This window comes from Dipodomys spectabilis, unplaced genomic scaffold (genome assembly GCF_019054845.1).
Source record: "Dipodomys spectabilis isolate Male_0828 unplaced genomic scaffold, ASM1905484v1 ptg000054l, whole genome shotgun sequence".
Lineage (NCBI taxonomy): Eukaryota > Metazoa > Chordata > Mammalia > Rodentia > Heteromyidae > Dipodomys > Dipodomys spectabilis.
Window position 1 is genome coordinate 44,221,678 of NW_024870731.1, and position 19,566 is coordinate 44,241,243.

Consider the following 19,566-nt stretch of genomic DNA (forward strand, 5'->3'; position numbering starts at 1 on the left):
TGACGGGCAGCTAGGGGCAGGATCCGGTTCTCGCTGCCTCACCTGACTCCAAAGCCCTCCTCATGGATTTGAACGCCGGTGGCCTGCAGGGAGGGCCCCTCCTCCCGTGCCAGGAAAATGTGTTGACTAGACAGGACAAGGGCCTGGCTGCGTGGCCCTGGGGCCGGGTGCCTGGGACACAGACCTTTCTTCCTTCTGGGGGGGAGAATGGGGTTGGGGTTCCAGCCTCAACTCCCCCCCCCAAGAGGAACATACCAGAGGGCAGGAGGGCAAAAGCCTCACAGGCCCCTCGTTGGCCGTCCCGGTGCCTCTCAGCCTCGGGCGCCCCGCACGGCATCCTCCCCTTCTACACCAATGGTTCCAGAAGGCCTCGGCCCCCAGGTTCTCCCGCCGCCCCCCGCCCATCACGCTGGCAGCAGCTGACCATCGGGAAACGCTGAGTGCTGGCTCAGTAAGCGAAGCTCTAAAAATAGCTGCTGCTCTGAGAAGCCCATTGTTTTCAGTCCTATATTTTTCTCCATATATAAAAGCCACCTCTGGAGTCTGAGTGCGGGAAGTTGGGGAGTTGAGCTCCTGCTCGGCCGAGCTGGGCCAGCCTCTGGCCTGGAGGCGTTGGGCAGCAGAGGCTGGCCAGCACCACACCCCAGGCAGGCCAGAGGGGCGAGGAGGCTGCACAAGTAGGCCCCAGGGTGCTCGCACAGAGCCACCCAACAGGTCTGTGGCCATGAGGCTAGAGCGGCTGAAGCTGGCCCCCACAACCAAGCATGGGGTGCAAGGGTCCCCTTTCCCCTCACCCTGGTGGCAGGCTCCTGAGCTGGGCCCACCTGAACCCTAGCCTGCTAGGGAGGAGAGTGAGGCGCCGAAGAGGGGTTTTGGCCCAGCTGGGCCTGGCCGAGGTCCTGGGGAGGAGCAGGGAGGACCCTAGAGGAACAGAGCCCTGTGGGGCTGTGCCAGGCTGGAGGGGCCCCTGAGGCCCGGGAAGAGGGCAGGGGAGGAGCTCGCCCTGTGCAGTGTAATGCCCACACGGTCACCTCTGCCTGCCTGTTGGTCCTTTCCCCGAGCCAAGGCCCCTGGGACCTGATCCACCGCCTTTCCCACTCCGGGGAGCCGGATGATGGGACTTGACCCCAGCCCAGGCCCCGCTGGTAGATGCCACCGTGTCATGTTGTCCTGCTGCAGCCGTGAGTGGGTCAGTGAGGGAAGGGGACCTTGGACTTTTGGCCACGGAAGTCTCTAATCACAGCCCGTAGGGGCTCCGGTCGAGGACAAGGACTCAGCAGAGTCCATGATGGGTATGGTGCTACCGGGAGCCGCTCGGGCCCCGCAGTCGAGTGCTCTAGGGTTCACAAGCTGCTGCTCCAGTCCTCTCTTCCCGAGCCCAGCGAGGAGCACACTCCCTGGGAACAGAGCTGAGCAAGTACTTGTTAGACTAAATGTGTGTGTGTTCACACTGTTACCCGGGCATTTTCAGTCAAGCAGACGGTTGAAAACCCATGCTGTGGGAGCCACAAGTCAGGAGGGCCAGCCATACACACAAACGTAACTGTAACGTGCACGCACACACCGATGTATATCTACACATGTAGACAAGACTGTGTCTGCATGCCTGCATACATACCCAGGTGTATACATGTGCAAGACAGATTGCACAAATGTCCACACAAATAGGAGTGCACACACATGTAAACGTGCAGTTGTATGTGCACAGTCCCATGCGTGTCATGCTCACAGGTGTGCATGACTACACTGACACGTGTGTACATAGGGGTGTATGCACACACGCTTGGGTGTGGCATGCTCGGCTCTCTTCTTGTTTATCCCATTGTGTCAGGGACCCCGGGCTGGGCATCTGCAGTATGTGGCCTACACCCTAGCCACAGCTGGGACCTGGGGAGAAACTGGGGGGCCGCTGTCTTCTACAGACGAAGCACTGGGGTTCTGTGGAGCTGGAGCCTGCGTCAGGGTCACCACTGCAGGGCTGTGGCCTCGGAGGTATCTCCGCCACCTGACCACTGGGTGCTGCTGGCCTCCAGGGGCAGGTGTCCCTGGGGTCTTGGGATTAATGAGTCTGGCTGCCCGTGGCCTGGGAGGCCACATCATATGGGGGCACCCTCTTTGGGTAGGGGTGCCAAGAGCCAGTCCACAGCTAGACGCCATGTAGGTTAACATCCAGCCAGATTCCCTGCCGTCTGTGCTTTCAGGGCAGCACAGCTTTCTAAAGTGTAACCTCCCGCTCTGGTCCTGCCCTTCAGGATGCCAGGCAAGGCAGGGGCCTGTTCACTCAACCCTCACCGGCTCCCTTGTGAGACTCCTGCTGCCGGGCTGTGAGAATTTAGGCGGACTGTGCAGAAAAAGCGGGAGACCGCACTGCTCTTACTGGGCTAGGGTCTGTGTGCACACCCAGGCACGGCCTGGGGAGGGAAAGAGAAGGGACTCCTAAGGCCTGTGCGGCATAGCTAGAGAGGGGCAGCCCACCAGTCTCGGTGAGCTGTCTAGGGCCGAGGAAACGGGGTCCGTGAGTATAGAAGGGGAGCCCCAGGGAGCCCCGGCAGTTGCTCATGTGGACAGCTGTGCCCTGCGGGGAGGTCACTGCACCAAGAGCCGGGCACCCGCTCAGGAGCAGCTCACGGCTCTGCTGCCGGGGCTCCAGGGGGCTCCATGGTCGGCCCTGGCTACAGTGTTCTGAGAGCACCAGGAGGCAGAGTCTGCGTCCTGCGCAGACCTGCGCCCCCGCATGCTGCTGTTCCCCAGGCTGAGCCTGAGGGCTGTGAGGACGGGGTGGACGTGGGGTCAGCAGGAGCAGGGTGGTGTGGATGTGCCAGCCAGGCGGGTGAGCTGAAGGCCTCCTGGGCAAGGCACCTCATCCCCTCCTCCCGGGTCTGATGGCACGTGGTCAAGAGGTGGCACCTCTGAGCCAGGCCTCTCATGGTGTTTGGTGGGTGGGTAGGAGTGATCATGACCTGGGCAGAAAACCTGAAGGGAGGGGTAGGAGCAGAGTGAACAGAGAAGCAGGTGAGCCCGTGGGTGCTGATGTGGGCACATAGGCATTCATGTGCACACATGCACAGGTATGTGTCCGCGTGAACATGTGTGCGTGTGAGTATATGCACTTGCATTGTGCGGGTTGGAGAGCGCGTTCCTCCTGTGAGCAGAGCACTCTCTGGGAGGGGCCTCCCGCGTCAGCTCTGCAGAGCACAGGTAAAGTCGCTCCGCTGACTACCCGCTCTGTACAGGAGTAGACATTGAGGCACGGGCTTCCTTCTCCCAGCCACACAGGGAGAGCAGTGGAACCAAATGAGGGAGAGAGGCAGGGTAGGGAGGGAGCTGCCCTCCTGAGGGGCAGGGGTGGCCCCCGCAGTGCTCAGCCCCCTCCGGGGCCCACATGTGGCCCTCAGTGAGCCAGGGCGTGGAGCCCCAGGTGGGGGAGGGCTGGCCGGGACGGGGGCTCTTAGGGGCTCTGGAATGCAATGTGCAGAGGACAGTTCATCCCCCTCCCCTCCTCTCCCCTCCCCAGTTTCTGTCTGCTGAGGTCTGAGAGTGTTGGGCCTCGTGGTAGCTGGGCAGAGCGCGCACACACGCCAGCGTGCAGGAGAGTGGAGTTAAGCTGAGCCCACAAAACACAGCAAAGGTAACAACACGAAATGGCCTTTGTGGTGCTGGGGCTTCCCTTTGGGCCAAGAGGCCTTGGCACCATGCTCCTGGTGGAGTTAGAGCCTGCCAGGCATGCACCTCCACAGGCAGAAAGCTCTCCCTCCGGAGTGTCCTGTGCTCGGCAGTATAGACCAGATGTAGTTCATCCCCTGGAGAAAGTCACTCCAGCCTCAGCTTGTCATTCTGCCCAGGCTTGGTGAACGGCCCACCGCCTCCCGCTGGCTGCTCTTTCTAGCCCTGCAGTCCCAGCACCTGGTAGGAAACCTCAAGCTCTGTGAAGTGGGCTTGGCAACTGGAGTCCATCCCTGTGCCAGCGAGGATCTGTTGTGTGCGTTGCTGCTCAGGCAGGGGACTGGGGTTCCACCCGTGGTCTTCAGGAGTCTGTGACCACTTCGCCATGCCTGCTGGGCAGGTGAGCACACCCACCCTGGCTCTGGACTCGTCTTTTGTGTGATCTGACAACTATAGCAGAGCTATTTTTGTTTCTGGCTCAGCTATGTGGCGGATCAGTTCCCATTAATCTTAGAGTCACCCAAACCATCTCCAAGTCTCTTCTAGAAGAACAGCTGTCAGACCAGATCTTTACCCGTCTCGACATTAGTTTCGTGATGCCGACTTAGAATTAAATTAAGTCCTTTGGTGATGAGTGTTTACATTATCTCCGATCTTCTGTACTTAGAAAAATCTCACTGCTGTGGAAATCCTTGTATTTACCCCTTTGCGTATTGTTCTTATCTTTTGGCAGTACTTGCTAGGCAGGTACCCTACCACTTGATCTAGGCCCCCAGCTCTGTTGCTTTTAGGTAGTTTTGGATAGGGCAATCTCTGCTGCAGTCTTCCTACCCGAGCCTTTGCAGAGCTGGGGTCACAGAGGTGCTGATGTCTTAGCTAAGCGTCTGGAAGAGGGCTGCTGGCCCACGAGCATCTCCTGAGAGAACATCCAGAAGCTGAGCTGCAGGGCGTCCTACCTCATTCCTTGCTCTGCATGTGGCTGGGCATCTGGGAGAGGTGAATTCAGGGTGCTGTTGGGTGCCATCTGCTGGCTGGGGTGTTGAGATGCAGAGGCAGTGATGGCGGGGGCCAGCCTGGTCGCCCCTTACCCACAGGTCTCAGCTAGAGACTTGTGCACAGAGACTTGAAATGTGTCCACATCGGAGCCACCTGCCAGCCACCATACCCAGTGAACCTATCATGAAGTAGAAACATGGCATCTTTTTGTTTATCAGTATGATAAGCTCTATTAAGAACAGCTTCTTGGTATCTACTACTGTGTGGCTTCTGAGTGGCACTGTTCCTAGGTCCCGATAGGACTTAGCTAGGTGGGGAGAGGCCTGCGTGCGGCTGCTGTCCCTAGGCCTGCCCGAGAGCCCCTGGGAGGCGGCCTTGTGCCAGGGACCACCTCGCTATTTCCTTTCTTATCAGGGTGGTCTGAGTTGGGTCTGCTGTGGAGTTTGGAAAGGCTGCTGCAACCTGAGGGCCATTCACAAGGACTTGGCATCCGGTGGTGACCGTTGTACACAGCTGGAGTTGCTTTGGGAGGAAGGACTGAGGTCCTGGGCCCGGGGGTGGAAGTGCTGGCTGTGGTGACCCCAGCCCTTCCCTTCCTGGGGAGGGTGCACTGGAGGACTGCTCTCCCTCCCTCCTCCCTCCCTCCAGAGCCTGCTGGCCCAAAGCTGCTCACGGTGGGAAATCTGAGCTGGCACCGCTCAGAACATTCCTTCGTGCCCCTTCCCTAAGTCCAGAGCCCCCCTCCAGGTGGATGATGCCCATTCTGACATCATGCTTGTTGCCTGGGCCCTGCTGTAGCCCTGCGTGCCGCAGAGCAGGGCCCGGCCCAGCCTGGCAGTGGCACCAGCTTCTCTGTAGCCCTGCCCCAAGCAGCGTTCCTCTGGGAGTCGCTGTGACTCCCCGGTTGTAGGCTGCCCGGGGACCGGCAGCTGTGTTCAGGCACAGAGGGCTGAGTTGCTCGCCGTGGACAGAGGCGTGTTTGCTCAGCTCCCCGGGCTCTAGGCAGGGGCAGCATGGTGAACTGGGAAGGGCCGGTCCATCCTCCCTGCTGGGCTACTGGCAGGTGGCTCGGGGATCAGGTCCTGCTCGTGGGGTGTCTGCCGAGCGCCTGCCTGCAGGAAGCCCACAAGACGCCAGGCTGACCTGTGTGAGGAAGGAGGCGGGAGGGAAGGAGGAGCGTGGGCGGCTGTGCCTGCCGAGACCTGGGCTCTGCTCTGCTCACGGAGCCTCTCTCTCCTCTGCAGCGTCGAGGGCGAGGTGCCCAGCAGCGAGGCCGGCACATCCCTGGACAGCCCCTCCGCCTACCACCAGGGCCCTTTGGTGCCTGGTTCAAGCCTGAGCCCGGACCACTACGAGCACGCGTCGGTGGGAGCCTACGGGCTGTACCCGGGCCCGCCGGGGCAGCAGCGCACGCGGAGGCCCAAGCTGCAGCACTCTACCTCCATCCTGCGCAAGCAGGCGGAAGAGGAGGCCATCAAGCGCTCGCGGTCTCTGTCCGAGAGCTATGAGCTCTCCTCTGACCTGCAGGACAAGCAGGTAGGTGGCCCGGGGCCAGCGCAGGGTCCCTCTGGTTGGCAGAACTCCAGCCGAGGTGTGCCACCGAGACCGTGGCCTGCTTCATTCCTCCAGGTGACCCAGAACCTTCCGCCAGCCTGGCCCCAAGATGTGGGAGGCGTGTAGTGTGGAGGCAGTGGCTGGGCACGGCTCCAGAGCCTCTTCTGTGGTGTCCGTGTTTGTGTGGCAGAGATTGGAGAGTGTGGGTCTCAGTCCACAGCCAGCGTCATAGGACACGCATCCTTAGGGCCCAGGGGACAGGCCCAGACGGGGGACAGCACTGGGCACCTTCGTCCTCCTCCAGCTGCCTGAGTGGAGGTGCTCACCATGCCAGCAGGTCTCCAGGGGCCTTGGCCAAGGGAGAGGCTCACATTGGGGGTGTGTGGAATGCCTGTGTGCAAAGCAACCCTGCCACGTGGCCCCCAGGGGGCCCCCAGCGTGCGCACAGCTGGCCCCCGAGAAGGACTAGGAGTGAACAGAGGCTGCGGTGCAGGGTGCCCAGGCAGCCCTGCTGCGTGTTTAAAACCAAAGACGTCTCCGTGGCACCCTTAAAATAGAAACGAGAGGTTGAGGCTTCACAGGGGCCCAAGTTCAGGGCTCGTGTGCTGCAGCTGCTGGTTTTCATTCCACCTGTAGTAGCCAAGTGTCTGTGGGTACCCGACACGGACTGTGTGCTGGGGAGCGGACCGGAGTGGATGAAGGGCGGCTGAGTTGTGGGAAGAAGGGATGGCAGGTACAAAGGCCCTGAGGCAGGAATGAGCGTCGCGCGTGTTGGGGACAGTAGATGACAGGGAGGAGCTGGCGGTCGCGTAGCACTTCCTGCCTGTGGAGCGTCCCAGCGGGCCAGGCAAGGCGGAAGGGGGCAGGTGGCACGGGACTCGTGAGACCCGCATGGGGTGTAGTGGCGCAGAGTCCCGTCAGCAAAGGAGCCACGTGGGTGTCGGGGTTCTCCTGTCCCTGAGAGCAGGGGCCCGGTGGACATCAAGGATGGCCCCCGTCACTAAGTGCCAACAGCTCTGCCCTGCGGGAGGGCAGACTTATTCTCGTTCACTCTGTTCACTGTCCCTTGTATGAGAGGGCCTGGGGGGGGGGGGGGTCTAGCCCTGGCTGGCCACCACCGCTGCCCGGGGGCCCTGGACCACATGCCTCCCCCCAGGGACCCCTTTGGGCCGGGCGCTGTGGGTGAGGTCTCAGGAGGGTCATGTCCCCTGGCTCAGCCTGTAGCTAAGCTTTCCCTGGTCCCAGTGCTGTAGTAGATGGGGCCTCATATCAGTTCTGGCTAGGAAAATAGTGATTGGCCGGGTACTGGTGGTTCCCACCTATAATCCTTGCTACTCAAGAGTCTGAGATCTGAGGATTGCAGTTCAAAGCCAGCCAGCCCAGACAGGAGAGTCCATGAGCCTCTTATCTCCAATTAACTATCAAAAGAACTGGAAATGGTACTGTGGCTTAAAGTGGTAGAGGACTAGCCTTGAGCAAAACGAGCACAGGGACAGTGCCCAGGCCCTGAGTTCAAGCCCCACAACTAACAAAAAGAAAAAGAAGAGGGAAAGAGAGAGAGATAGAGAGAGGAGTGAGTGGTGAGTTGGGATGGGTTAGGGGCGCCTGGGGTGGTGTGTGCTGGGGAGAGGTGGGGAGAGGCCCTGTGATTCTCCCAGAGCTCTCGTTTGCCTCCCTGCAGTCCTGACCCCAACACGCACGCACAGACTTGGGCAGGGCTCAGGTAGCAGGTGGCTCTGGTCCTCAAGGTCCAGGGACAGCAGGAGAAGAGGCCCTAAAGCGAGCCTGGGCCCAAGCTGGTGGCCCTGGGCCTGAGATGCCCTGGAAGGATGTCACCGAAGCGTTCTCAGGCAGAGGAGCAGAAGAGCGGGGTGAGGTGTGGCCACTGCAGCGGGGCGAGGCAGAGGCCTGCCCCCTGGCGGCCTACGCAGCCCTCCTGCCCGCCCAGGACCTGAGATTTTTTTTTTTTGCTCAATGCTGGTGCTATTGCTACTCAAGCCACAGGTCAGCTGCTGGCTTTGGGGTGGTTAATTGGAGATAAGAGTCTCTTCCTGCCCAGACTGGCTTCAAACCAGGATCCTCAGATTTCAGCTTCCTGAGTAGGATTATAATTGTGAGCCACGGGGCTGCCTGGCAAACATGGGGTTTCTCCATCTTGTCTTGGAATGTACACCAGCCAACTGTGGCCTGTGGCAGGTCCTCTCAGGCCGGGCCCCTGCACTGGGTAGGCTCGCCAGGCCAGCACTCAGGCTTGGCCTCACTTCCTGTTCCTTCCCCCGCCAGGTGGAGATGCTAGAACGCAAGTATGGGGGCCGCCTTGTGACCCGCCATGCAGCCCGCACCATCCAAACGGCGTTCCGCCAATACCAGATGAACAAGAACTTCGAGCGCCTCCGAAGCTCCATGTCGGAGAACCGTATGTCCCGCCGGATTGTGCTGTCCAACATGAGGATGCAGTTCTCCTTTGAGGGGCCCGAGAAAGTGCACAGCTCCTACTTTGAGGGCAAGCAGGTCTCCCTGACCAACGATGGCGCGCAGCTGGGCGCCCTGGTGCCCTCCGAGTGCGGAGACCTCGGGGAGCCCGCTCTCAAGTCTCCGGCCCCCTCCAGTGACTTCGCCGACGCCATCACAGAGCTGGAGGACGCCTTCTCCCGGCAGGTGAAGTCTCTGGCCGAGTCCATCGATGACGCCCTGAACTGCCGGAGCCTCCATGCCGAGGAGGTGCCGACCCCGGAGGCGGCGAGGGCGCGGGACGCGGAGCCCAAGGCCGCCATGCACAGCATGGACCACCACAAGCTGGACGAGATGACCGCTTCCTACAGCGACGTCACCTTGTACATCGACGAGGAGGAGCTGTCGCCGCCACTGCCGCTCGCGCCCGCCGGGGAGAGGCCTCCCAGCACCGAGTCGGACCTGCGCCTGCGGGTCGGGGGTGCCGCCCAGGACTATTGGGCCCTGGCCCACAAGGATGACAAGGCCGACACAGACACGAGCTGCCGGAGCACTCCGTCGCTGGAGCGGCAGGAGCCCCGGCTGCGGGTGGAGCACCTGCCCCTGCTCACCATTGAGCCCCCCAGCGACAGCTCGGTGGACCTCAGTGACCGCTCGGACCGCGGCTCACTCAAGAGGCAGAGCGCCTATGAGCGCAGCCTGGGAGGCCAGCCGGCCAGCCCCAAGCACGGCTCCCACGGTGGCGCACCCAAGGGCCTGACCCGGGAGGACCCCGAGCTGCGGCCCCGGCCCCCCCGGCCCCTGGAGAGCCACCTGGCCATCAATGGCTCCGCCAATCGGCAAAGCAAGTCTGAGTCGGACTACTCCGACGGGGACAATGACAGCATCAACAGCACGTCCAACTCCAACGACACCATCAACTGCAGCTCCGAGTCCTCGTCCAGGGACAGCGTGCGGGAGCCCACGCTTAGCAAGCAGACCTACCACAAGGAGGCCCGCAACAGCTGGGACTCACCGGCCTTCAGCAATGACGTCATCCGCAAGCGCCACTACCGCATCGGGCTGAACCTCTTCAACAAGTGAGTCCTGGGGGCTGAGCCAGGCGGAGGGGCGGGGCAGGCCCGGGCCATCTGCGCAGTGAGCCGTGGGGCCGAGCGGGACCTGCTCTGTCTGTGGGGAGAAGGCCTGCAGGGCCTGGGTGCTGAGACACAGCTCCCCACGGTGTCCACTGCTGGACAGCTGGGCAGATGGGAGCTTTTCTGTGAAACCTTTTGGGAAGGGATGTAGCTGTGGGTCACGGGTCCTGTCCATTGCTCCCTCTCCAGTGTTCCCCACAGGACGCCAAGAGGCGGGGCCGGGCCAGGCCGGGCTCAGCCGTCAGGCTTGGGCCCTTGGAGCGGGTGTGTGGCAGGTCTGGGTGGCAAGGGCAGGCAGGCTTAGAGTGCGCTGGGCAGGGCACACACAAGGCCCAGGGGTAGAAACAGGCGGGTCCTCACCGTGTGTGAGGGTGCGGACAGGTCTGGGAGAGCCGCGGGAACTGGGTCATGGAGTCTGCTCCTCCGGGGTTCACAGAGGGCAGCCGCTCAGCTCTGGTTGCGGCCCTGGGGAGGGCGGTGGATATTTACAGCAAACTATTCTTAGCAGGGCCCAGAATAGCCAGTGGAAGGGGAGGGAGGAGCACCCTCAGAGTGGAAGGGGAGGGAGGAGCACCCTCAGACTGGAAGGGGAGGGAGGAGCACCCTCAGAGTGGAAGGGGAGGGAGGAGCACCCTCAGACTGGAAGGGGAGGGAGGAGCACCCTCAGAGTGGAAGGGGAGGGAGGAGCACCCTCAGAGTGGAAGGGGAGGGAGGAGCACCCTCAGAGTGGAAGGGGAGGGAGGAGCACCCTCAGAGTGGAAGGGGAGGAGGGAGGAGCACCCTCAGAGTGGAAGGGGAGGAGGGAGGAGCACCCTCAGAGTGGAAGGGGAGGAGGGAGGAGCACCCTCAGAGTGGAAGGGGAGGGAGGAGCACCCTCAGAGTGGAAGGGGAGGGAGGAGCACCCTCAGAGTGGAAGGGGAGGGAGGAGCATCCTCAGAGTGGAAGGGGAGGATGGAGCACCCTCAGAGTGGAAGGGGAGGACGGCGCACCCTCAGAGTGGAAGGGGAGGGAGGAGCACCCTCAGAGTGGAAGGGGAGGGAGGAGCACCCTCAGAGTGGAAGGGGAGGGAGGAGTGCCCTCAGACTGGAAGGGGAGGGAGGAGTGCCCTCAGAGTGGAAGGGGAGGGAGGAGCACCCTCAGAGTGGAAGGGGAGGACGGAGCACCCTCAGAGTGGAAGGGGAGGGAGGAGCACCCTCAGAGTGGAAGGGGAGGGAGGAGCACCCTCAGAGTGGAAGGGGAGGGAGGAGCACCCTCAGAGTGGAAGGGGAGGGAGGAGCACCCTCAAAGTGGAAGGGGAGGGAGGAGCACCCTCAGTGGAAGGGGAGGGAGGAGCACCCTCAGAGTGGAAGGGGAGGACAGAGCACCCTCAGAGTGGAAGGGGAGGGAGGAGCACCCTCAGAGTGGAAGGGGAGGGAGGAGCATCCTCAGACTGGAAGGGGAGGGAGGAGTGCCCTCAGAGTGGAAGGGGAGGAGGGAGGAGTGCCCTCAGAGTGGAAGGGGAGGAGGGAGGAGTGCCCTCAGAGTGGAAGGGGAGGAGGGAGGAGTGCCCTCAGAGGCCTTGAGGCCTGCTCTCAGCAGCCCTGGGCTTCCATGCCATTCCGGCCCGGGGCTGACAGAGCACGAGGCCCGCACCTGGAAGTGTCCCAGAAGGGCCACAGGATGGTGACATGGCACTGGTTCAGGCGAAGCCTTGGATGGGGGTGTCAGCGGCTGGCCTGGGCCCCCAGCCCTAGGTGGAGGGGCAGCGGAGGGCTGTGGTTCACTGCTGGGTCTCCTAGTCTTGCCAGGAGCTAGGAATCTTGGACCCCTCACTCCTGCTAGGGCTGTGGCTCCTGTGACCCCTTTGCGTGTGGCCTGCTGCACACAGGACCTCCGCACCCCACCCCAGAGCAGAGGGGGTGAAAGGGCATGTCCTAAGTCAGCCCCTGCTGCTCCTGGGCCCTGCCTAAGCCAGGCCACCCCGTGGCCCGGGCCAGTGTCCTGGGAGCGAGCCAGGGGTAGCTGGGGTCCAGTAGAGTGCACAGGGAGAGGCTGGAGTGGAGATGAGGCGGCTCGGCGGCACCTCTGTGACATGTAGTCTCCTTCCAGATCTTTCTGTCTGTGTGTGCACCCAGCCATTAGGAACAGTAGTGGTCACAGTTAAGGGCAATCTACCTGGCTTTAGACCCTCACCCCGCTTCCGGTCTGTTCTCTGGAGCAGCCCACCTCTGGCTTCACACCTGTGAGCGGGGCTGATGCCAGGGGCACCGGCCTGGAGCCTGTGAAAGGCTGGACCGCCAGGGTCCAGTATTTGCTGCCATCCTGTGATGCGGGCTGCCTTGGCTGAGGCTGGGAGCTGGCGGGTGCTGGCCGCGGTGGCCATCACCGCAGTTTGCCATGGGAGGCTGGGAGGGGCTGGAGACCACAGCTGGGAGTGGAACTGAGCGCCCCGGGCAGATGTGTCCTCACAGTGAGGGTGACGGGTTAGTGTTCACAAGGAGCTGAGTCCCCCTCCCCCCACCGCTGCCCATCAGTGCCAGCTGCTGTGCGCGCCTGCACGCTCCTTCACGCCCTGCACACTCTGCACATGCTGCACGCTCCTGTATGTCCCTGCACACACCTGCACACTCCTGCACATGTCTGCACACACCTGCACACTCTTGCATGCACCTGCACACGCCTGCACGTGCCTGCACGCGCCTACACACATCTGCAAACACCTGTACGCGCCTGCGTGCACCTGCATGCTCCTGCACACACCTGCACACCCCTGCATGTGCCTGCACACACCTGTACGCACCTGCATGCACTTGCATGCTCCTGCACACACCTGCACGCGCCTGCACACCCCTGCATGCTCCTGCATGTGCCTGCACACACCTGCACGCGCATGCACACATCTGCAAACACCTGTACACGCCTGCATGCGCCTGCACACACCTGCACGCTCCTGCATGCGCCTGCATGCGCCTTCACACACCTGCACGCGCCTCCACACACCTGCACGCTCCTGCATGCGCCTGCACACACCTGCACGCACCTGCACACATCTGCAAACACCTGCACGCACCTGCACACACCTGCACGCGCCTGCATGCGCCTGCACATGCCTGCACACATCTGCACACACCTACACTTCTGCACACGCGTGCATGCGACTGCACAGAATGCTCCTGCACGCACCTGCACACACCTGCACGTGCCTGCACACTCCTGCACTCCTGCACACGCCTGCATGCACCTGCACACTCCTGCACGCTCCTGCACATGCCTGCACGCTCCTGCACACGTCTGCACGCTCCTGCACACGCCTGCACGCTCCTGCACACGTCTGCACGCTCCTGCACACGCCTGCACACTCCTGCACACACCTGCATGCTCCTGCACACACCTGCACGTGCCTGCACATGACAGCCACAGCACATCCAACTCCAATGACACCATTAACTGCAGCTCCGAGTCTTGTCCAGGGACAGCGTGCGGGAGCCCATGCTCAGAGGCAGACCTGCCATAAGGAGGCCGGCAACAGCTGGACTGGCCAGCCTTCAGCAGCAGCAGTGAGCACTGTGTGTCCAGTGCCAGGCCCAAAAGCTTCCATGCTCAGAGCAGACCTTGGGCGTGAGGTGGCCGTGAAAGGCAGGGATCCTGTCTCCAGGGGCGAGGCCGGTGCTCCAGGCCTCAGGGCCTGCCCCGAGTGCCCGGAGCGCATCTGATGGCTGTGGAGCCCACAGCTTAAGGAAAGCCGCATTCAGGAATGCTTAGACCCAGGTTTCTGTGTGTTGGGATCCTGCTTCCCGTATGGCGCCGCTCTGCCCTGCGAGCCCTGTGCTGCCCGCACCCTGGGTCTTCACCCCTGTGTGGACGGGGACGGCTGAGGCCTCCGAGGGGTCTGCAGGGCCTGCCAGTCGCACCCCAGAGGGTGGCCCAACTTGGGATAAGTGTGAGAAGACCCTAGCAGCCACGTTGCCCTTGAGATCCCACAATCGGAGCTTGATAGAGCAGGCACCTCAGGGAGCCGGGAGCTACAGCCTAGAAGTGCACGAGAGATGGAAGGTGACCGCAGCCCTGCAGGACCGGAGATGGCCTGGTCGGCCGGGCTGGAAGGACGCTGCCGGGCCCTGCGCCTTGCCGCAGCCCTTCTGCCGGCATTGCGTGTGGGAGCTGCCGGGCTCAGCCTTCTCCCTGAGGAGTTCCTAGGTGCCTACAGACCCTGTGTGGCCTCTGAGGTCTGTATGGTGCATGGCTTTTCCAGGTCGAGACCTGGAAAACCCCCAGTGTCCTCCCTGGCATTGGCCAGTAGCTGGGCTGGGGGCCACTTGCAGCCCTGGCACGGGGCCTCAGGGTGGCTCTGGGAGGAGGTGAGCTTGGTGCTTGCGCTCCTGTGGCCTCCAGTCTCTCCAGCTTCTGCCCGAGTCTCCCAGCAGGAGAGGCCCTGAGTCAGGGCGGAGGTCAGCTCTGGGCTGCGGGGACACAGCCTGTGGCAGTGCGCAAGACAGTGGGCTCTGGGTGCTGGCGCGGCCTGTGGGTGGGGCGGGAGGGTGGCAGAGGGGTGGGGTGCCGCCGCACAGGGCCACGGGAACACGGCCAATGGGCGGGCGTGGGGCCGGCAGCCGCCGCCTCCCCTCTGGCGGCTCTCAGGGGTGGGGCCAGGAGCCGTTGGGGGCGGGGGGGGGGGCGGCTGGCAGCGCCCCAGCCAGCAGGCGGCTTCAGGGCCCTGCGCTGCCTTGCCCTCACCCAGGAGCACGCAGCCAAGTCACGACGTGACAGAGACCCAGAGGGAGGGGCCGGCTCCTTCTGGGCGTCCCTGTCCCCCTGGAGCCGGAATCTGCCTCCCCCCACACCCCCCAGAGCTGGCCCAGGCCGACCGGCCACAGGGGAGGGGTGGCGCTGTGGGCCGGCCGCAGGCGAGGGGTGGCGCTGTGGGCCGCAGGCGAGGGGTGGCGCTGTAGGCCCGGCCGCAGGGGAGGGGTGGCGCTGTGGGCCGGCCGCAGGCGAGGGGTGGCGCTGTGGGCCGGCCGCAGGCGAGGGGTGGCGCTGTGGGCCGGCCGCAGGCGAGGGGTGGCGCTGTGGCCCCGCAGGCGAGGGGTGGCGCTGTGGGCCGCAGGCGAGGGGTGGCGCTGTAGGCCCAGCCGCAGGGGAGGGGTGGCACTGTGGGCCCGGCCGCAGGTGTGGGGTAGTGCAGGTGTGGGGTAGCGCAGGTGTGGGGTAGCGCTGTGGGCCGGCCGCAGGCGAGGGGTGGCGCTGTGGCCCCGCAGGCGAGGGGTGGCGCTGTGGGACGCAGGGGAGGGGTGGCGCTGTGGGCCGCAGGGGAGGGGTGGCGCTGTGCGGCCGCAGGCGGGTAGCGCTGTGGGCCGGCCGCAGGCGAGGGGTGGCGCTGTGGGCCGGCCGCAGGCGAGGGGTGGCGCTGTGGGCCGCAGGCGAGGGGTGGCGCTGTGGGCCGCAGGCGAGGGGTGGCGCTGTGGCCCCGCCGACCCACCTGTGCGCCTCAGAGGCCGGCCCAGAACGCAGAAGTGGGCGGCTGTGGATGGCAGTGTGCCAGTCAGCTCTCCCAGGGCTGGTCCGAGCCACGCGTGCGAGGCAGGAAGAGAGCCTGGGGTGTGGTGCAGGGGTGAGGTCGCCCCTCCCCTGCCCAGGGCCGCATGCAGCCCCTGAGCCCCCTGTCCTCGCCGCGCTCTCCTGGGTCTGCCCCTGCTCCTCAGCCCGTGGGCTTTGGGTCGTCTCCCCTGCTATGTCCACGTGGGCGTGGTCCCTCTCTGCTGGGCGTGGGCTGAGACTGGAGCCGCCCTGAACTCTCTCCTCCTCATCCCGGTCTCTGCGGCCAGCACACCCAGCTGGTCCCGTTCCCTCACCCTCAGAGCAAGTCCGAAGCCAGCCCCTTCTTTCCTCACGGTGTCCTGTCCTGGGTGCCCTGTCCTGGGTGCTGGCAGAGCCCCCACTGGCTGCCCTCTGCCTGGCAGAGGATGCTCCGTATTGTGGAATCGAGTTCTTCACTGCCGTAGTCTGCAGTCCTGGCCACAGGCGGGGGCGGGCCAGGCATGGGGGACCGCTAAGGTCTGGGGCTGGGCCATGGAGATGGGGCCAAGGGTCCCAGCGCCAGCCCGGTCCGACCTGCCTGGGCATGTTCTGGATGAAGGTTTGGGCTGGGGAGTTGACAGGACAAGAGGCCTGGAGGTCATCCGGGCATTCATGAGTAGCCCAGAGACGGCTAGAGCAGGCTGTGGGAGCAGCGTTGGGCCCGTCCCTGGGGCGGCGGTCTGGGCTGACAATGCTTCTCATCTCCCACAGGAAGCCCGAGAAGGGCGTCCAGTACCTCATCGAACGCGGCTTCGTGCCTGACACGCCCGTGGGTGTGGCCCACTTCCTGCTGCAGCGCAAGGGCCTCAGCCGCCAGATGATCGGCGAGTTCCTGGGCAACCGACAGAAGCAGTTCAACCGCGACGTGCTGGAGTGAGTCCCGGGCCGGGCCTGGGGGCCGGGCCTGGGGACAGACGCGGGCCTGGGGACAGACGCGGGCCTGGGGACAGACGCGGGCCTGGGGACCTGGGCCTGGGGACCTGGGCCTGGGGACGGACGCGGGCCTGGGGACCTGGGCCTGGGGACCTGGGCCTGGGGACGGACGCGGGCCTGGGGACCTGGGCCTGGGGACCTGGGCCTGGGGACAGACGCGGGCCTGGGGATGGACGCGGGCCTGGGGACCTGGGCCTGGGGACAGACGCGGGCCTGGGGACCTGGGCCTGGGGACCTGGGCCTGGGGACGGACGCGGGCCTGGGGACCTGGGCCCGGGGACCTGGGCCTGGGGACGGACGCGGGCCTGGGGATGGACGCGGGCCTGGGGACCTGGGCCTGGGGACAGACGCGGGCCTGGGGACCTGGGCCTGGGGACCTGGGCCTGGGGACGGACGCGGGCCTAGGGACCTGGGCCCGGGGACGGACGCGGGCCTGGGGACAGACGCGGGCCTGGGGACGGACGCGGGCCTGGGGACGGACGCGGGCCTGGGGACGGACGCGGGCCTGGGGACGGACGCGGGCCTGGGGACCTGGGCCTGGGGACAGACGCGGGCCTGGGGACCTGGGCCTGGGGCCCTGGGCCTGGGGACGGACGCGGGCCTGGGGACAGACGCGGGCCTGGGGCCCTGGGCCTGGGGACAGACGCGGGCCTGGGGCCCTGGGCCTGGGGACAGACGCGGGCCTGGGGATGTGTGCCCTGCACTCGTACACACATGGGGCCTGGCACGCTGCACACAGGCCGGGCCGTGCACACGCGGCTGTCACCCTCACACACAGGCCAGACCACACGCGGCTGTCACCCTCACACACGGGCCAGGCCTCACACACGGCTGCCGCGCTCACACACAGGCCAGGTCTCACATGCGGCTGCTGAGCTCAGGCCGGGCCACACACACGGCTGCTGAGCTCACACACGGGCCAGGCCACACACACGGCTGCCGCTGAGCTCACACACGGGCCAGGCCACGCACGCGGCTGCCTCTGAGCTCACACACGGGCCAGGCCACGCACGCGGCTGCCGCTGAGCTCACACACGGGCCAGGCCACGCACGCGGCTGCCGCGCTCACACGGGCCAGTCCTCACGCGGCTGCCGTGCTCACACACAGGCCAGGCCATGCACGCGCCTGTCACCCTCACACACGGGCCAGGCCTCACGTGGCTGCCGCGCTCACACACGGGCCAGGCCTCACACATGGCTGCCACGCTCACACACGGGCCAGGCCACGCACGCGGCTGCCGCGCTCACACACGGGCCAGGCCTCACGCGGCTGCCGCGCTCACACGGGCCAGGCCTCACGCGGCTGCCGCGCTCACACACGGGCCAGGCCATGCACACGGCTGCTGAGCTCACACACGGGCCAGGCCTCACACGCGGCTGCTGCGCTCACACATGGGACCAGGCCTTACATGCGGCTGCTGAGCTCACACACGGGCCGGGCACACACAGCTGTTACACTCACACATGGGACCAGGCCATACCAGCTGCTCACACTCACACACAAGGCTGGGCACGCACACAGCTGTCATACTCACAGGACTTAGTACACTTCAGCTGTCACACGCACACACATGGTCGGGCACGCATCAGCAGTCCCTCATACTCCCAGAGAGCGCCCAGACCACCACCCCCTCCCCCCAGAGGCCTCCGGTGCTCACGCCCCTCTAGTTCACACAAGCCCTGAATGCTGCCTGTAACATCACACTTAGACACATACCTGTGGGAACCCGGTGCTGGCATGCTGCGGATTAGGGAGTAGGACCAGGAAACGGTTTGTCTGTGTGGCCTGTTGGGTCATGGCTGGATCCAGAGGAGTGGAGTGGAGGAGCAGAGGGCCATCTGTCCTGAGGGGCGTACCCCCATGGACGCATGTAGATGTGCGTGTGCACAGTGCTTGCACACACGTGCTGTTTGGTACATCCACACCCACCCCGGACCAGCTGTCTCTCATCGATTCCCACCCCCTCCATGCATGGTTAGTTCGACCCCCACCCTGAGGCCAGCCGTGTGGCCGTTGGGTCAGGACGGGGCAGTGGCCCCCAGCTGGAGGCCTGGCCGCCACCCCCTAGCACGGGCCAAAGGGGCCTGTCCCCGGTGGACAGCCAGCTCCAGCTTCGCCCCTGCCTTGTGCTCCTGGTCTGCACCCCCGGAGCCCTGAGCACGGATGTGACATGGAAACCTTGTAGAGAAGTGAGCACGTGGCTCCTTCCGGAAGCCTCGCTTCCCGTTTGACAAGTTCCATCAGGTGTCTGCCTTGCAGCTCTCCCCTCTCCTGCGCACAGTGCCGAGCAGAAGGGCCCTGGACTGTCAGTAGTAGCAGGAGGCAGCGTGCACGCCCTCTGGGGAGCAGGAACCCCAGCCCTTGGTCTGAGGAATATTGGAACCCAATAGAGAAAGACTAGGGTCCAACAGACCAGGGCTAGAAGTCACGCACAAGCATCCAGTGTGGTCTCTTCTTCCATGGGCCACCCCTTGCCCTCGTAGAGAAGGGGACCAGCTGGGGAGGGCATCTGGTGAGTGGTCTGGGCTCCGCAAGCATCCCTAGTGTCCGGGAGCCGGTGGCCAGTGCCGTCCCTCTTTGTTCCACAGGCTGGACACCACGGTCGAGCCAGGGCCCCCAGCATGCATGTGCTCATGCAGCCGCAGCACGTGCTGCACATGAACCCAGACTCATGGGAGTTGGGGGGCTGAGTGCGCGGCAGGCCTCAGCAGCGCTGGTGTGTCTCTGATCAGACACCCAGTGGGGCTCGTCCCATGCTCCTACTTTGTGCCCCTTCCCGGCCCGCCCTAGGGTGGCCGTGGCCGCCTTTCTCTCCTCTCTGAATTCACATGTGTAGGGAGAGCCAGACTCGCTCTTGGCGACACGGTGGCAGCGCAGCCCAGGCCCGGCTCTGCAGCCATCCTGCCCGGCCCCTCCGTGCGCGGTTCCTGGCCACAGGAAATCCGCGCATTGTTCTCCCTCAGAAAATAGCAATGGCCCAAGGAAGCAGCAAGGCCCCCAGCCCATTCCCCAGTGTGCTCACCAGCCCAGCAAGCTGTCCACCTGCTCCTGCCCTCCTGGAGAGCTGCCCAACAGCAGCCCCAGGCTGTGGCCCTGGGGCCCCAGCTCCAGCCCCAGCAAAGCTCTCGTACCCCACTGTGCCGATGGTGGCCGTGGCTGTGATCCGAGGAGAACAGGCACCAGCGCCTGAGACAGGCCTGCCGCTCGAGACAGGCCTGCCGCTCGAGACCGGCCTGCCGCACGCACCTCTCGGCTCTCGGCTCGCTCGGGAGGCACTGC

The 19,566-nt window shown here is 64.5% G+C and overlaps 1 protein-coding gene across 7 annotated transcripts in view; it reads left to right on the plus strand.

Annotated features, from left to right (window-relative positions):
- Window positions 1–19,566, plus strand: part of Iqsec1 (IQ motif and Sec7 domain ArfGEF 1) — a 98,011-nt gene that overhangs the window by 60,440 nt on the left and 18,005 nt on the right. For all 7 annotated transcript variants that reach the window (XM_042679656.1, XM_042679650.1, XM_042679655.1 and 4 more), the window contains exons 2-4: window positions 5,904–6,195; window positions 8,497–9,743; window positions 16,065–16,226. In XM_042679656.1, the coding sequence (XP_042535590.1) occupies window positions 8,503–9,743; window positions 16,065–16,226 (1,403 nt within the window). In that variant the 5' untranslated portion in view covers window positions 5,904–6,195; window positions 8,497–8,502. The remainder of the gene's footprint in view (window positions 1–5,903; window positions 6,196–8,496; window positions 9,744–16,064; window positions 16,227–19,566) is intronic.